Source organism: Oryctolagus cuniculus, chromosome 18 (genome assembly GCF_964237555.1).
Source record: "Oryctolagus cuniculus chromosome 18, mOryCun1.1, whole genome shotgun sequence".
In the NCBI taxonomy this organism is placed as follows: Eukaryota; Metazoa; Chordata; class Mammalia; order Lagomorpha; family Leporidae; genus Oryctolagus; species Oryctolagus cuniculus.
The window spans coordinates 51,299,127-51,311,491 of NC_091449.1; the positions used below are offsets into that span (position 1 = coordinate 51,299,127).

At 43.6% G+C, this 12,365-nt stretch overlaps 1 protein-coding gene across 4 annotated transcripts in view; it reads left to right on the plus strand.

Moving 5' to 3' along the window:
* Positions 1-12,365, plus strand: part of NFATC3 (nuclear factor of activated T cells 3) — a 155,074-nt gene continuing 142,709 nt past the window's right edge. The window contains exon 1 of one of the 4 annotated variants that reach the window (XM_017342314.3): positions 1-556. In XM_017342314.3, the coding sequence (XP_017197803.1) occupies positions 454-556 (103 nt within the window). In that variant the 5' untranslated portion in view covers positions 1-453. The remainder of the gene's footprint in view (positions 557-12,365) is intronic. The other 3 variants (XM_008257512.4, XM_051847207.2, XM_002711632.5) reach the window with 3 other exon arrangements.

A 12,365-nucleotide genomic window follows, 5' to 3' on the forward strand; every position in this document is an offset into this window, starting at 1 on the left:
CATGTGACTTCCTCCTCCTAGGGAAGGAGTCACGCGATAGGTCGGTGAAGGGGCGGGGTGCTTGGCTTGTTCGTGGCGCCCGTGGCCTATGGGCTGCTCAGCCGGATGGGCGCGCGGCAGAAGGCGGGGCCAGGCGCGCAACACAGCGCGAGAGCGCGCGGCGGCGGCGGCGACTGTTGGGGGGCGGGGAACCTTGGCTGAGGCGGTGGTGGCGGCTTAGGCACTGGCTGGCTGCTGGCGGCGGCAGCTCCTGGTGCAGCTCGGCGCGCGGCCAGCCTTCGAGTTCGGGACGGAACGCTCGGCGTAGCGGGCCTTGCCGGGAAAGTTTGCGGTGGACCCGGGACCTCCTGGCCGGCGCGGCCCGGCATGAAGCGGCGCTAAGGAACCGTCGCCGCTGCCGCTGCTGCTGCCGCCGCCGCCTGAGGAGAAGTCGCAGCACCCTGGGCCACGCCGATGACTACTGCAAACTGTGGCTCCAACGACGAGCTCGACTTCAAACTCGTCTTTGGCGAGGACGGGGCGCCGGCGCCGCCGCCCCCGGGCTCGCGGCCTGCAGGTGGGTGACGGGCCGGGCAGGATCGATAGTCCCCTTTCCTCAAACGAGCTCGCGCCCCCTTCCTGGTCCCTTGATTGTCCCGCGACTGGTAACCCCGTGTGTGTGTGTGTGTGTGTGTGTGTGCGCGCGCGCGCGGGCGCGCACGCGCGTGTTGAGTGGAGAGCGAATTTAAACTGCTGAGGAGGCGTGTGGGTCGCAGCGACGTGGAACTAGTGGGGAGCTGGGCTCCGGGACTCCTGTGGCCGGTGGACGCCCGGGATTTGGAGGCCGAAGCTAGGGGCGGCTGCCCAAGTGGCGTCTGACTGTCGCTGCTTTGCCAGCGTGGTAGAAAATGTTCTCGTCCCTGTAAAGTGTAAGCGTACTGGAGTTTTCATCTATATTTTAGGTTTTTTTTTTTCTTTTTTAAAAAAACTTTATTTGAAAGATGCGCATTCTTGGAGGTCTCCTCTAAGATTCGTGCACATGTTTCTTTAAATCTGCTTTGCTAGGACGGTAATGCTTCCGAGTTAACTTCCACTTGTGCGAGTTTATAGCCTATAATTAATCCAAAGTGTAACTATAACGGAACTTTTCTAAAAACAGTTTTGCTTGAGCAGAGTGTTTCTGAAGCTTTCTTTAAAAGAGGGGTACCTTTATAATCCTTCTAGAAAGTTCTGGAAATCTTTTTTGTTTTGTTTTGTTTTAAGAAAAAATGTCTTCAGAAGATATTTTTAAAGGGAGCGTGAATTGGGAAGGCTGGGCACCGTAATTCTTGCAGGTCAGACCAATCAGGAAATAGAAACAGGATGACTGGGACTTAGAGCTCTCCTGTGACCTGGTTTGGAGAACTGTTGGTTCATTAAGTTCAGTTTTCTTATTATACATGCAGGCGTGCTTCTAAAAGGTGATGGATAAGAGTAATCCACATTTATTCGTTCCGAGTCTTAGATGAATCAGTGTTCATATTGCTGTTTAGTATACCCTTCTGTAGAGTTGTATTGAAAAGCAGAGGCATAAGGATTTTCTGGGTGGTGCAGTACTTACTTTATCAGTCCTTTTAGTCTTTGTCAGATGTCTTTTTCAACATAATAAATAATTTATAATTACGTGTTGGCTGCGTTTTTTCAATTCCACTAACATCATTGGAGCACCGGTTATATGGAAGGTCCTGTTAAATACTTGGTAGTGTTGTGCTAACGCAAAAAGGACTGAATCTCCTCAAGGGGTTTGGGAAATAGTTGGGGGAGACACAGCACAAAAAACTAGACTTCTAGGCGGACTGAATCTTGAGGCATTTTATAGTAGAGAAGTGTAAAAAGTGGCATTTGTGGAAAGGGTGGCATTGAATTGAACTTAGTTTGTTGAGACTGAACAAATAAGAACAGCTTATTTTTACTGAGTATTCTTATGAAGATGATAAACAGTTCCTGATATTAGTAAACTTACTGGTCACAAACTTGACTAGAGCACATTATATATTATATAATAAATAAAGGTGTTAACCAAACAAATTTGTAAGTAGGAGTTATGTATATCCAAAATATCGAATAATATTTAAAAGCTATGAAAATGGCTTAGAAATATGATGTTTGCTGTACACACAAAAACCATTTTGATATTAAAATAGGTTTAGAAGGAGTTAAGATTTGCAACTTTATGTATAATTGAAATTTCCACAAGTACACGTGATTAGTTCTGTGATTGAGTCCACTTAAAATATTCTAGCAGGTGATTTTTTTTAGTTTTTTTTTTCATTAAGGTGAAACGTGAATAAAATAAACCACTTTTTTTGTTTTGTTTTGTTTTATTTATATGAAAGAGTTATAGAGAGAGGTTGAGAAAGGGAGAGAGAGAGGTCTTCCATCCACTGGTTCACTCCCCAAATGGCTGCAACGACTGGAGCTGAGCTGATCTGAAGCCAGGAGCTTCTTCCCGGTCTCCTATGTGAAGGCAGAGACTCTTTATTTATTTATTTTATTTATTTTTTTTTTTTTAATTTTTGACAGGCAGAGTGGACAGTGAGATAGAGAGACAGAGAGAGAAAGGTCTTCCTTTTGCCGTTGGTTCACCCTCCAATGGCCGCCGCTGCAGCCGGCGCACCGCGCTGATCCGATGGCAGGAGCCAGGATCCAGGTGCTTTTCCTGGTCTCCCATGGGGTGCAGGGCCCAAGCACCTGGGCCATCCTTCACTGCACTCCCTGGCCACAGCAGAGAGCTGGCCTGGAAGAGGGGCAACCGGGACAGAATCCGGCGCCCTGACCGGGACTAGAACCCGGTGTGCCGGCGCCGCAAGGTGGAGGATTAGCCTATTGAGCCACGGCGCCGGCCCGAGACTCTTTATTTTTAAGATTGATTTATTTACTGCAGGGGCCTGCGCTGTGGCGCAGCGGGTTAAAGCCTGCAGTGCAGGATTCCCATATGGGCGCCGATTTGAGTCCTGGCTGCTCCACTTCTGATCCAGCTTCCTGATAATGTGCCTGAGAAAGCAGTGGAAGATGGCCCAAGTTTTTGTTTTGTTTTGTTTTGTTTTTTAAAGATTTGTTTTACTTATTTGAAAGACAGAGTTACAGAGAGAGAGACAGAGAAAGAGAAAATCTTACATCTGCTGGTTCACTCCCCAAATGGCCACAACGACTAGGGCTAGGCCAGGCCAAAGCCAAGAGCCAGGAGTTTCTTCTGGGTCTCCCACATGGGTGCAGGGGCCCAGGGTCTTGGGCCATCTTCCCCTGCTTTCTCAGGCGCACCAGCAGAGAGCTGGATTGGAAATGGAGCAGCCGGCATTCAAAGTGGTGCCCATATGGGATGCTAATGTTGCAGGCGGTACCTTAACCCATCATGCCACAGCGCTGGCCCCAAAATAAACCATCTTGAAGTGAACAATTTAGTGCATTCACAGTGTGTAACCAACACTTCTAACTAGTTCTAAAACACTTTTATCATTCCAAAAGAAAATCCTGTACCCATTAAACAGTTGCTACCCATTTCCCTTCTCAACCCCTGGTGCCCACCAGTCTGAGGTCTATGGATATTTCCTGTAAGTGGAATCATACAGTTTGTAACTTTTTGTGTCTTTCACCTGGCTTGATGTTTTCATGGTCAGCCACTTGATAGCATGTATCAGTAATTCATTCCCTTCTGTGGCTGAATAATCACAGTTTGTTATCCCTTTATCCATTGATGGACATTTGAACAATTTCCATCTTTTGGCTGTTGTGAATAGTGCTGCTGTGAACACTTGACATAATTTTTAAATTCTGTTAGAGATGTTATACATTCACAGCTAAGTTTTCAGAGTTACTTGTTCACAAAATTAAGTTTTCATTTTAACAAACATGAATACAGAATGCAATTTGATGAAACCAAATTAATCAACTGAAATGGTTTTTAGGATAATTTATATAAAAATGATTATATCTGTGTGTGTATATATATATATATATTAGATATAAATGGAGCATGAAAATCAGATTGCTTGGTAGAGTTCAGATTGGAATGGGTTGTGTCAGTGTGTTTACTTGTTTTTAGATTCTCCAGCTTGCTGGAATGGAAGTTCCTGGAGGGGCAGGGATAGTGTTTATGTCTTCTGTATAGTCATATTATCAGCACCTTTACATGATAGTCACCCAATATTTGTTGAATTAATGAAGTTTTGAAGTCACTGTTCACTGTTTTTTCATGGTGGAGAAAGTTAATGCTAGTTGCTTCAATTCTTTAGTTTTTATTAGTTCCACGAGATAGCATTGAACTGCATTGGTTTTTGCATATTTCAGAAAGTTTTTTTTTTTGAGATTTTTATTTTATTTGAAAGACAGTTACAGAGAGAGGTAGGCCCAGAGAGAGAGGTCTTCCATCTGCTGATTCACTCCCCAGACAGCTGCAACAGCTGGAGCTATGCTGATCTGAAGCCAGGAGCCAGGAGCCTCCTCCGGGTCTCCCACGTGAGTGTAGGGGCCCAAGGACTTGGGCCATCTTCCACTGCTATCCCAAGCCACAGCAGAGAGCTAGATCGGAAAAGGAGCAGCCTGGACTAGAACCAGCGCCCACGTGGGATGCCAGTGCCTCAGGCCAGGGCTTTAACCCACTGCGCCACAGTGCTGGGCCCAGAAAGTTTAAGAATACTTGTATCACATCTAAGTATCCATACAGGGAGAATTTTTTAAAAAAAGATTTATTTATTTGAAAAACTGACAGAGAAAAGGGAGGGAGGGAGAGACAGAGAGACAGAGAAAGAGAGAGAGAAAGATGCCCACAACAGCCAGTGCTGGACCAGGGCAAAGCCAGGGTCTCCCACATGGGTGACAGGTACTTAAGACTTGGGTCAGTCATCATTTGCTGCCTTCCCAGCCGCATTAGCAGGAAGTTGGATTGGAAGCAGAGTAGCCAGGTTTTGAACAGGCACTCTGATGTGGATGTAGCTATCTCAAGCGACTGCCTAGCCCACTGCACCATTATTGCCCATTTGAGGGAGAAGGTTTTTCTAAGATACTTGTTGGGAGTAGGGGCTGGAAAGTGAGGACAGGCCAAAGTGCTGAATTTAGTGAATGTCCTAAGCAATCTTGTTAACATACAAATTAGATGGTGTACTTGATAACATTGGATACATTTGTGACTTAAAATTACTACTTACTTACTTAGATGTTTTGAGGTTTTTCCACTGGAAAAGTTGAAGCCCCTAGAGTCTTTAGCTCTCTCTCTCTCTTTTTTGTAACGCTCCCAGTGAGGTCTCTGATTTTTTCCCATTTATAATTGAATCAAAGCATTTTGCTAAACTTTTTTACTTACTGCTTATCTTTAAATTTATGCTACATTTCGGTAGTAAATAGGGAGTTTAAGATAGGTAAGTGTTTAATGTATTCCATTAACATTCTTTGCCATTATAAAGGGTAGCTTCTGATAATCTGTTTTAGTGTACTGATTATGTATCTTTAATATAGTTTGATATTACAGTAATCTTTACTTTTACAAATTCAAAGTTTCATTCTCAGGGTTTGTTATTAAATATTTACTTCAAAGTCCTGAATGAAAGTTACTGGAGGAATGAGTACTATACTGTGTGTAATATGTTATCTTCTGTTGTTTTTCAAAAGGGAAAAATATCTTAGATACAATATATTTTTGTAAGAAATTTATGATAAGATGTGTGATATTTTTTTCAAATACTACTATTAAACACAACTTTTTCACATATGAAGTTGAGGAACTTGTTCTAGATCATTGTCTTAGACTTTTTATTTTTTTAAATATTTATTTATTTGAAAGGCAGATTTACAGAGAGGCATAGGTAGAGGCAGAGAGAGAGAGAGTGGAGGGGGGAGTGTCTTTCATCCACTGGTCACTCCCCAGATGGCCACAATGGCCAGAGCTGTGCTGATCCGAAGCTAAGAGCCAGAAGCTTCTTCTGGGTCTCCCACGCGGGTGCAGGGCCCAAGTACTTGGGCCATCTTCTGCTGCTTTCTCAGGCCATAGCAGATAACTGGATTGAAAGTGGAGCAGCTGGGACACGAACCATTGACCATATGGGATGCTGGCACTGCAGGAGGCGGCTTTACCTACTATGCCACAACGCCGTCCTTTAGACTTTAATCTAGAGTGTTTTTACTTTCAGTGCTTGGAAGTCTGGTCCATGCTATAATTTACTACCTCAGATAATTTCATTTTTTCACTTTTCAGTTTATCTTGCTTTTAATTAAAGTTTTTTGTTATATCTTTTATAAATGTGATAATATTTATTTGAAAGGCAGAGAGAGAGAGAGGGATGTTTTCATCTGCCAATTTGTTCCCCTGAATTCTTGCAACAGCTGAGTCTGGGATAGGAAGCCAGGAGCCCAGAGCTCCTTCTAGGTCTTCCACATATCAGGGATCCAAGTACTTGAACCATCATCTGCTTTTCCAGGGTGTGCATTAACAGGAAGCTGAATCAGAAGTGGAGTAGCAGGGACTGGAACCAGGTACCTCCTATACAGGAAGTTGGTGGCTTAACCATGGCGCCACAACATTTACCCCAAGTTAAAGTACTTAAAGTTCTTATCACAGTTCTGCTTCAGTGATGCTCTTTAAGTGGCAGTAGTTAACATTTCTTTATTTTTTATTTCTTTATGCATTTATTTTTGGATTTAAAAGCACTTAATGACATAGCATATATTTAACAGTGCAATAGTTGAGAGGTACAGGTCATACAACAGAGCACCAGGCCTGAGTGACCACTCCCGGGTCAGGTCCAGCCTCTGGAGTTCATTCCTATCAATACCATTTTGATTGTGCAGTCAGATGAAAATTTGTCATTATGAGGCTGACGATGCTGGGAATTACTGCAACATTTCTTTAAACACACACATATTCCCCTCCCCACACACATACACTCTGATAGGCTGTGTTTTGCCTCCCTCTCTCGACTTTTCTCTACATAGTACTAACTTAAAACACTGAGGGGGCCAGTGTTGTGGTGCAGTGGGTTAAGCTGCTGCTCATTGCGTCATAATGGAGCACTGGTTCCAGTCCTGGCTGCTCCAGTTCTGATCCAGCTCCTTCCTGATGCACCTGGAAAAGAAGTGGAAGATGGCCCAAGTCCTTGGGTCCCTGTACCCACGTGGGAGACCCAGATGGAGTTCCAGGCTCCTGGCTTCATCCTGGCTCTGCCTTGGCCACTTGGGGAGTGCACTGGTGGATGGAGGATCTCTTTCTGTCTCTCCCTCTCTGCCATTCTGCCTTTCAAATAAATAAATCTTGAGAAAAAATAATTGAAAGAAAGTAGAGGCAGATCAGAGATTCAGAGATGTAGTAGTTTAAACTTTATTTATGTGAGCTGTACTATTTAGTTTGAAACATTTTATTTTATACTGTTAATTCTAGTACTATTTGCATTGTTACCTCTTCTCATTTTGACAAGTGTAAGCACTGAAGATTATTTGTTCTTAATTATGCTCTTTTTCTTTCTTGAGTTAAGTTGTTACTGACTCAGTAGGCTGTGAAAGATGGTTGATTTACTAACTATACTAAGTATAATTGGATATTTAAATCAGTTTGAAAAAGGGAAGTTGCTTGTATGGTTTCCTGTAGAAATAAAATGGTGTGTTTGTGCAGCCTGTTATGTACTGTAAAGGATGATTTGATTGCTACTAGGCCCTATTTTCAAGCCATAAGTCAGCTTTTTCTGTTGACTTGAATGCAGTGACAGTATGTGTTAGGCAACTGAGTCAAGGATAAACATTTTACCATTTTACTTGGAAGAGTAATTTAATAGTCTGTTTCTTTGACACATTCGCTGAAAGGGGTTGAAGAATGCTCTTGGGGTTGCCAGAAGAATTCAGTGATGTAGATTAGTGAATAAATGTTTTTAGTGAGTATGAGGAAAGAATTTCAGTGTCAAATTATTTTGTTAAAAATATTCGTCATTGAGGGCTGCACTGGGCACTGGTTTGAGTCCCAGCTGCTTCACTTCCGAAGCACTCTGCCATGGCCTGAGAAAAAAGTTGAAGGTAGCCCAAGACCTTGGGTTCCTTTCTTTGAGTGGGACACCTGGAAGAAGCTCCTGGCTCCTGGCTTCGAATCAGCCCAGCTGCAGCTGTTGCAGCCATCTGAGGAGTGTACCAGCTAATGGAAGACCTTTCTCTCTGCCTCTGATTCTCTGTAACTCTACCATTCAAATAAATTTATTAAATTCATCATTGTAAGAGCATTGCTATTCCTGCATTTTTTTTAGGTTTTCCCGTTTACTAATAGAAGGGATATTTTGTCATAAATTCTGAACTATTAGTAAAGGTAATACTATAGTTTTTTTTTTTTTTTTTTTGACAGGTAGAGTCATAGAGAGACAGAGACAAAGGTCTTCCTTCCGTTGGTTCACCCCCCAAATGGCTGCCACGTCCAGCACTGTGCTGATCCGAAGCCAGGAGCTAGGTGCCTCCTCCTGGTCTTCATGCAGGTGCAGAGGCCCAAGCACTTGGGCCACCCTCCACTGCCTTCCTGGGCCACAGCAGAGAGCTGGACTGGAAGAGGAGAAACCAGGACTAGAACCTGGCACCCATATGGGATGCCGGTGCCGCAGGCAGAGGATTAACCAAGTGAGCCACAGTGCCGGCCCCAATACTATAGTATTTTTATTAGATGATATAAAAGTTAAAGCTTGGTTGTTTGGCCAGGAAATTGTACAAGTCTAGTAAAATTTGTATCTTAGGCATTAAAGGGCTTTTAGGATATTTATGTAGGATACAACTTATGACTTGTGTTTCTGGGACAGCCATTAAACTTTGCCTAAAATTGTATTTTTATTGAAAGCATAGTCCTCTGCTTTTGAGGTTTGCTTTATACTTTTTTTCAGTGAAGTATAATCATATTAATTTTTCCTTAGGTATAGTCATAACTACTGATATGTAAAATAGAATTAAGATGATTTTTATGACTGATTTCCTTCTTGAGTAGAAGATGATTCAATATGGTAATTTTTTTTTTAAATAGAGGTGGGGTTGAGGAAGCCATAATATAGTGAAGGCAGTCACATTTAAGAGGTAGGAAACCTGAGTAAGTTCAGCCTCATTTGATAGTAAGTGGTAGTTTAACTGCTCACAGCAGTAACAAATAAGGGAGGTGTTGTCCTGGTGGGTCAGGGGAGTAGACACAGCAGACTTGGCAGTAAGCCTGGCTTCTAAAACAAAATCCAAGTCATCAAATTTGCCCAGGCATGCCATATGAGGTTCAAGTAACAGTGGAATTTAAGAGGAGTGAGTTGAGGGAAACTTAAGAGAGTCACAAGCAGGAGCAAGCTTTTTAAACAGCCATTTTATCAAATGTAACATAGGCCCACATATATTTCAGTATTTCTGGCAATGTTTATATAATTATATTTCTTTAACCTGTTTGAATTTGGTGATGTTTAGGACAGAGGAACAGTAGGAGCCTGTAAGACCTGACTAGTTACAGAGTATGAATTTATAGCTTATGAAAAGCTGAAATTTAGTTGTTTGGACAGTTCTAATTAACATATTGTGTTGATGCATGAAAAGGAACTACAAATGTGTAAAAGCCTGAAAATCTCAAGTACGCTGGAGAAGTAACTTGACGGCGTCATTTTCCTATAAAGTGTTAATTTTAAAATGTTTTTAATGTCATAAATTTTTGTCTTTTTTTTTTTAAAGATTTATTTATTTGAAAGTCAGAGTTACACAGAGAGAAGAGAGAGGCAGAGAGAGATGGTTCACTCCTCAATTGGCTGCAACTGCTGGAGCTGTGCCGATTCGAAGCCAGGAGCCAGGAGCTTATTCCGGGTCTCCCACGTAGGTGCAGGGGCCCAAGGACTTGGGCCATCTTCCACACTTTCCCAGGCCATAGCAGAGAGCTGGATCGGAAGTGGAGCAGTCGGGTCTTGAACCGTTGCCCATATGGGCTGCCAGCACTTTAGGCCAGAGCATTAACCCGCTGCTCCACAGCGCTGGCCCCTGTATTTCTTAAGTTTGGGTTAAATTTTCATTGGCTTTACTCTTTATTTTAATTAAAAATGCAGGATTATCTGAGCTCTGAAATTGGGTTAATTTCAGATTATTATTTTCTCATAACTTTTTCCAGTATTTTTGATTTGTATCAAATGTAAAAATATGTCTAAAAGCATTTTTTCCCACCAAGTTAATCATTGTCTAAACATGTTAATGTACTATAAGTTAAATTTAAACATTAATTTTTTAAAGATATATTTATTTATTTGAAAGGCAGAGTTACAGCGAGGCAGAGAGAGAGAGAAGTCTTCCATCCGATGGTTCACTCCCCAGTTGGCCACAACGGCCGGAGCTGTGCTGATCCGAAACCAGGAGCCAGGAGCTTTCTCCAGGTCTCCCATGCAGGTGCAGGGGCTCAAGAACTTGGGCCATCTTCCATCACTTTCCTAGGCCATATCATAGAGCTGGATTGGAAGTGGAGCTACTGGACTCAGCCACTGCCCATAAGGGATGCCAGCACTAGAGGCGGTGGCTTTACCTGGTATGCCACAGCGCCAGCCTCAACATAAATATTTTTCAGTATTGCTTTAAACATTTTTTTCAGTAAAGGTTTCTAAATTAACAGTAGCTTTCAGGGGACTGGTGTTTAGCATTGGACTTATGGCACAGTGGTTAAGACAGAGCCTGAGACCCACCCATCCCTACTGGAGCAAGGTTTGGACTCTGTTCCTGATTTACAATTTCCTGCTAATGTGCACCCTGGATACAGCAGGTGGTGGTTCCAGTAATTGGGTCCCTGCCACCCATGTGGGAGACCTGGATTGAATTCCTGGCTTTGGCCTGGCCCACCCCCAGCTATTGTAGGCATTTGGGAAGTGAGTCAGTGGATGGGAACATTCTGTCTCTCTCTCGCTCTCTCTCTCTCTCTGTCTTTCAAATGAAAATAGAGATAAATAATTTTAAAGATAGCATTTAGAGAAAAAGACATTCAGAAACTGTTGAAGCTAGATGGTTCCTTATGCTGTTCTCTATTCTTTGTATATATTCTATATATAAAGATTACTCATTTTTAGATGAAAAAATTTTTAAAAAAGATTTATTTGAAAGAGTAACAGTACAGAGAGAGGTAGAGACAGAGGAAGAGAGATAGGTTTTTCATCCGCTGGTTCACTCCCCAAATGGCCGCAATGGCAGGAGCTGGGAGCTTCTGGTCTCTCAATGTGGGTACAGAGGCCCAAGGGGTTAGGCCATCCTCCATTCCTTTCCCAGGTGCATTAGCAGGGAGCTGGATTGGAAGTGGAGCACTGGGATTGGAACTGGCACCCATGTGGGATTCTGGGGCAGTGGGCCAGGGCTTTAACCTGCTGCAACCCAGTGCTGGCCTCAGTATATGTTCTTATATTTCCATAACGAAGGGGCCGGCGTTGTGGCGGAGTGGGTAAAGCTGCTGCCCTACAATGCCAGCATTTCTTATGGGTGTTGGTTGTTCTACTTCTGATCCAGCTCCCTGCTATTGACTTGGGAAAAGCAGTGCAAGATGGCCCAAGTGCTTGGGCCCCTGCACCCTCATGGGAGACCTGGAAGAAGCCCCAGGCTCTTGGCTTTGGCCCAGGCAAACCCTGGCCATTACAGCCATATGGGGATTGAACCAGAAGATGGCAAATCTGTCTCTGTCTCTCTAACTCTTGACTTTCAAAATAAATATATAAATCTTAAAAAAATTTTCTATACTAGGAAGTTTAAAAGATGACATTCAAAATGTTTAAAGTGGCTGGTGCCGCGGCTCACTTGGCTAATCCTTCGCCCATGGTGCCGGCACCCCAGGTTCTAGTCCCGGTTGGGGCGCCGGTTCTGTCCTAGTTGCTCCTCTTCCAGTCCAGCTCTCTGCTGTGGCCCAGGAAGGCAGTGGAGGATGGCCCAAGTGCTTGGGCCCTGCACTCGCATGGGAGATCAGGAAGAAGCACCTGGCTCCTGGCTTTGGATCGGCACAGCGCACCGGCCATAGCAGGCATTTTGGGAGGTGAACCAACGGAAAAGGAAGACCTTTCTCTCTGTCTCCCTCACTGTCTAACTCTGCCTGTTAAAAAAACAAAAAACAAAACAAAACAAAAACACAAAATACAAAATGTTTAAGGTGTTAGATGGGGATAGGAAAAATATTCACTTTTATAAGTAGTACTGTGGGGGTCTGCGCTATGGTGCAGCAGGTTAACACCTGACCTGAAGTGCCAGCATCCCATATGGATGCTGGTTCGAGACCCGGCAGCTCTGCTTCCAATCCAGCTCTCTACTGTGGCTTGGGAAAGCAGTGGAAGATGGCCCAAGTCCTTGAGCCCCTGCACACTCCTGGGAGACCTGGAGGAAGTTCCTGGCTCCTGGTTTCGGATCAGCACAGCTCTGGCCGT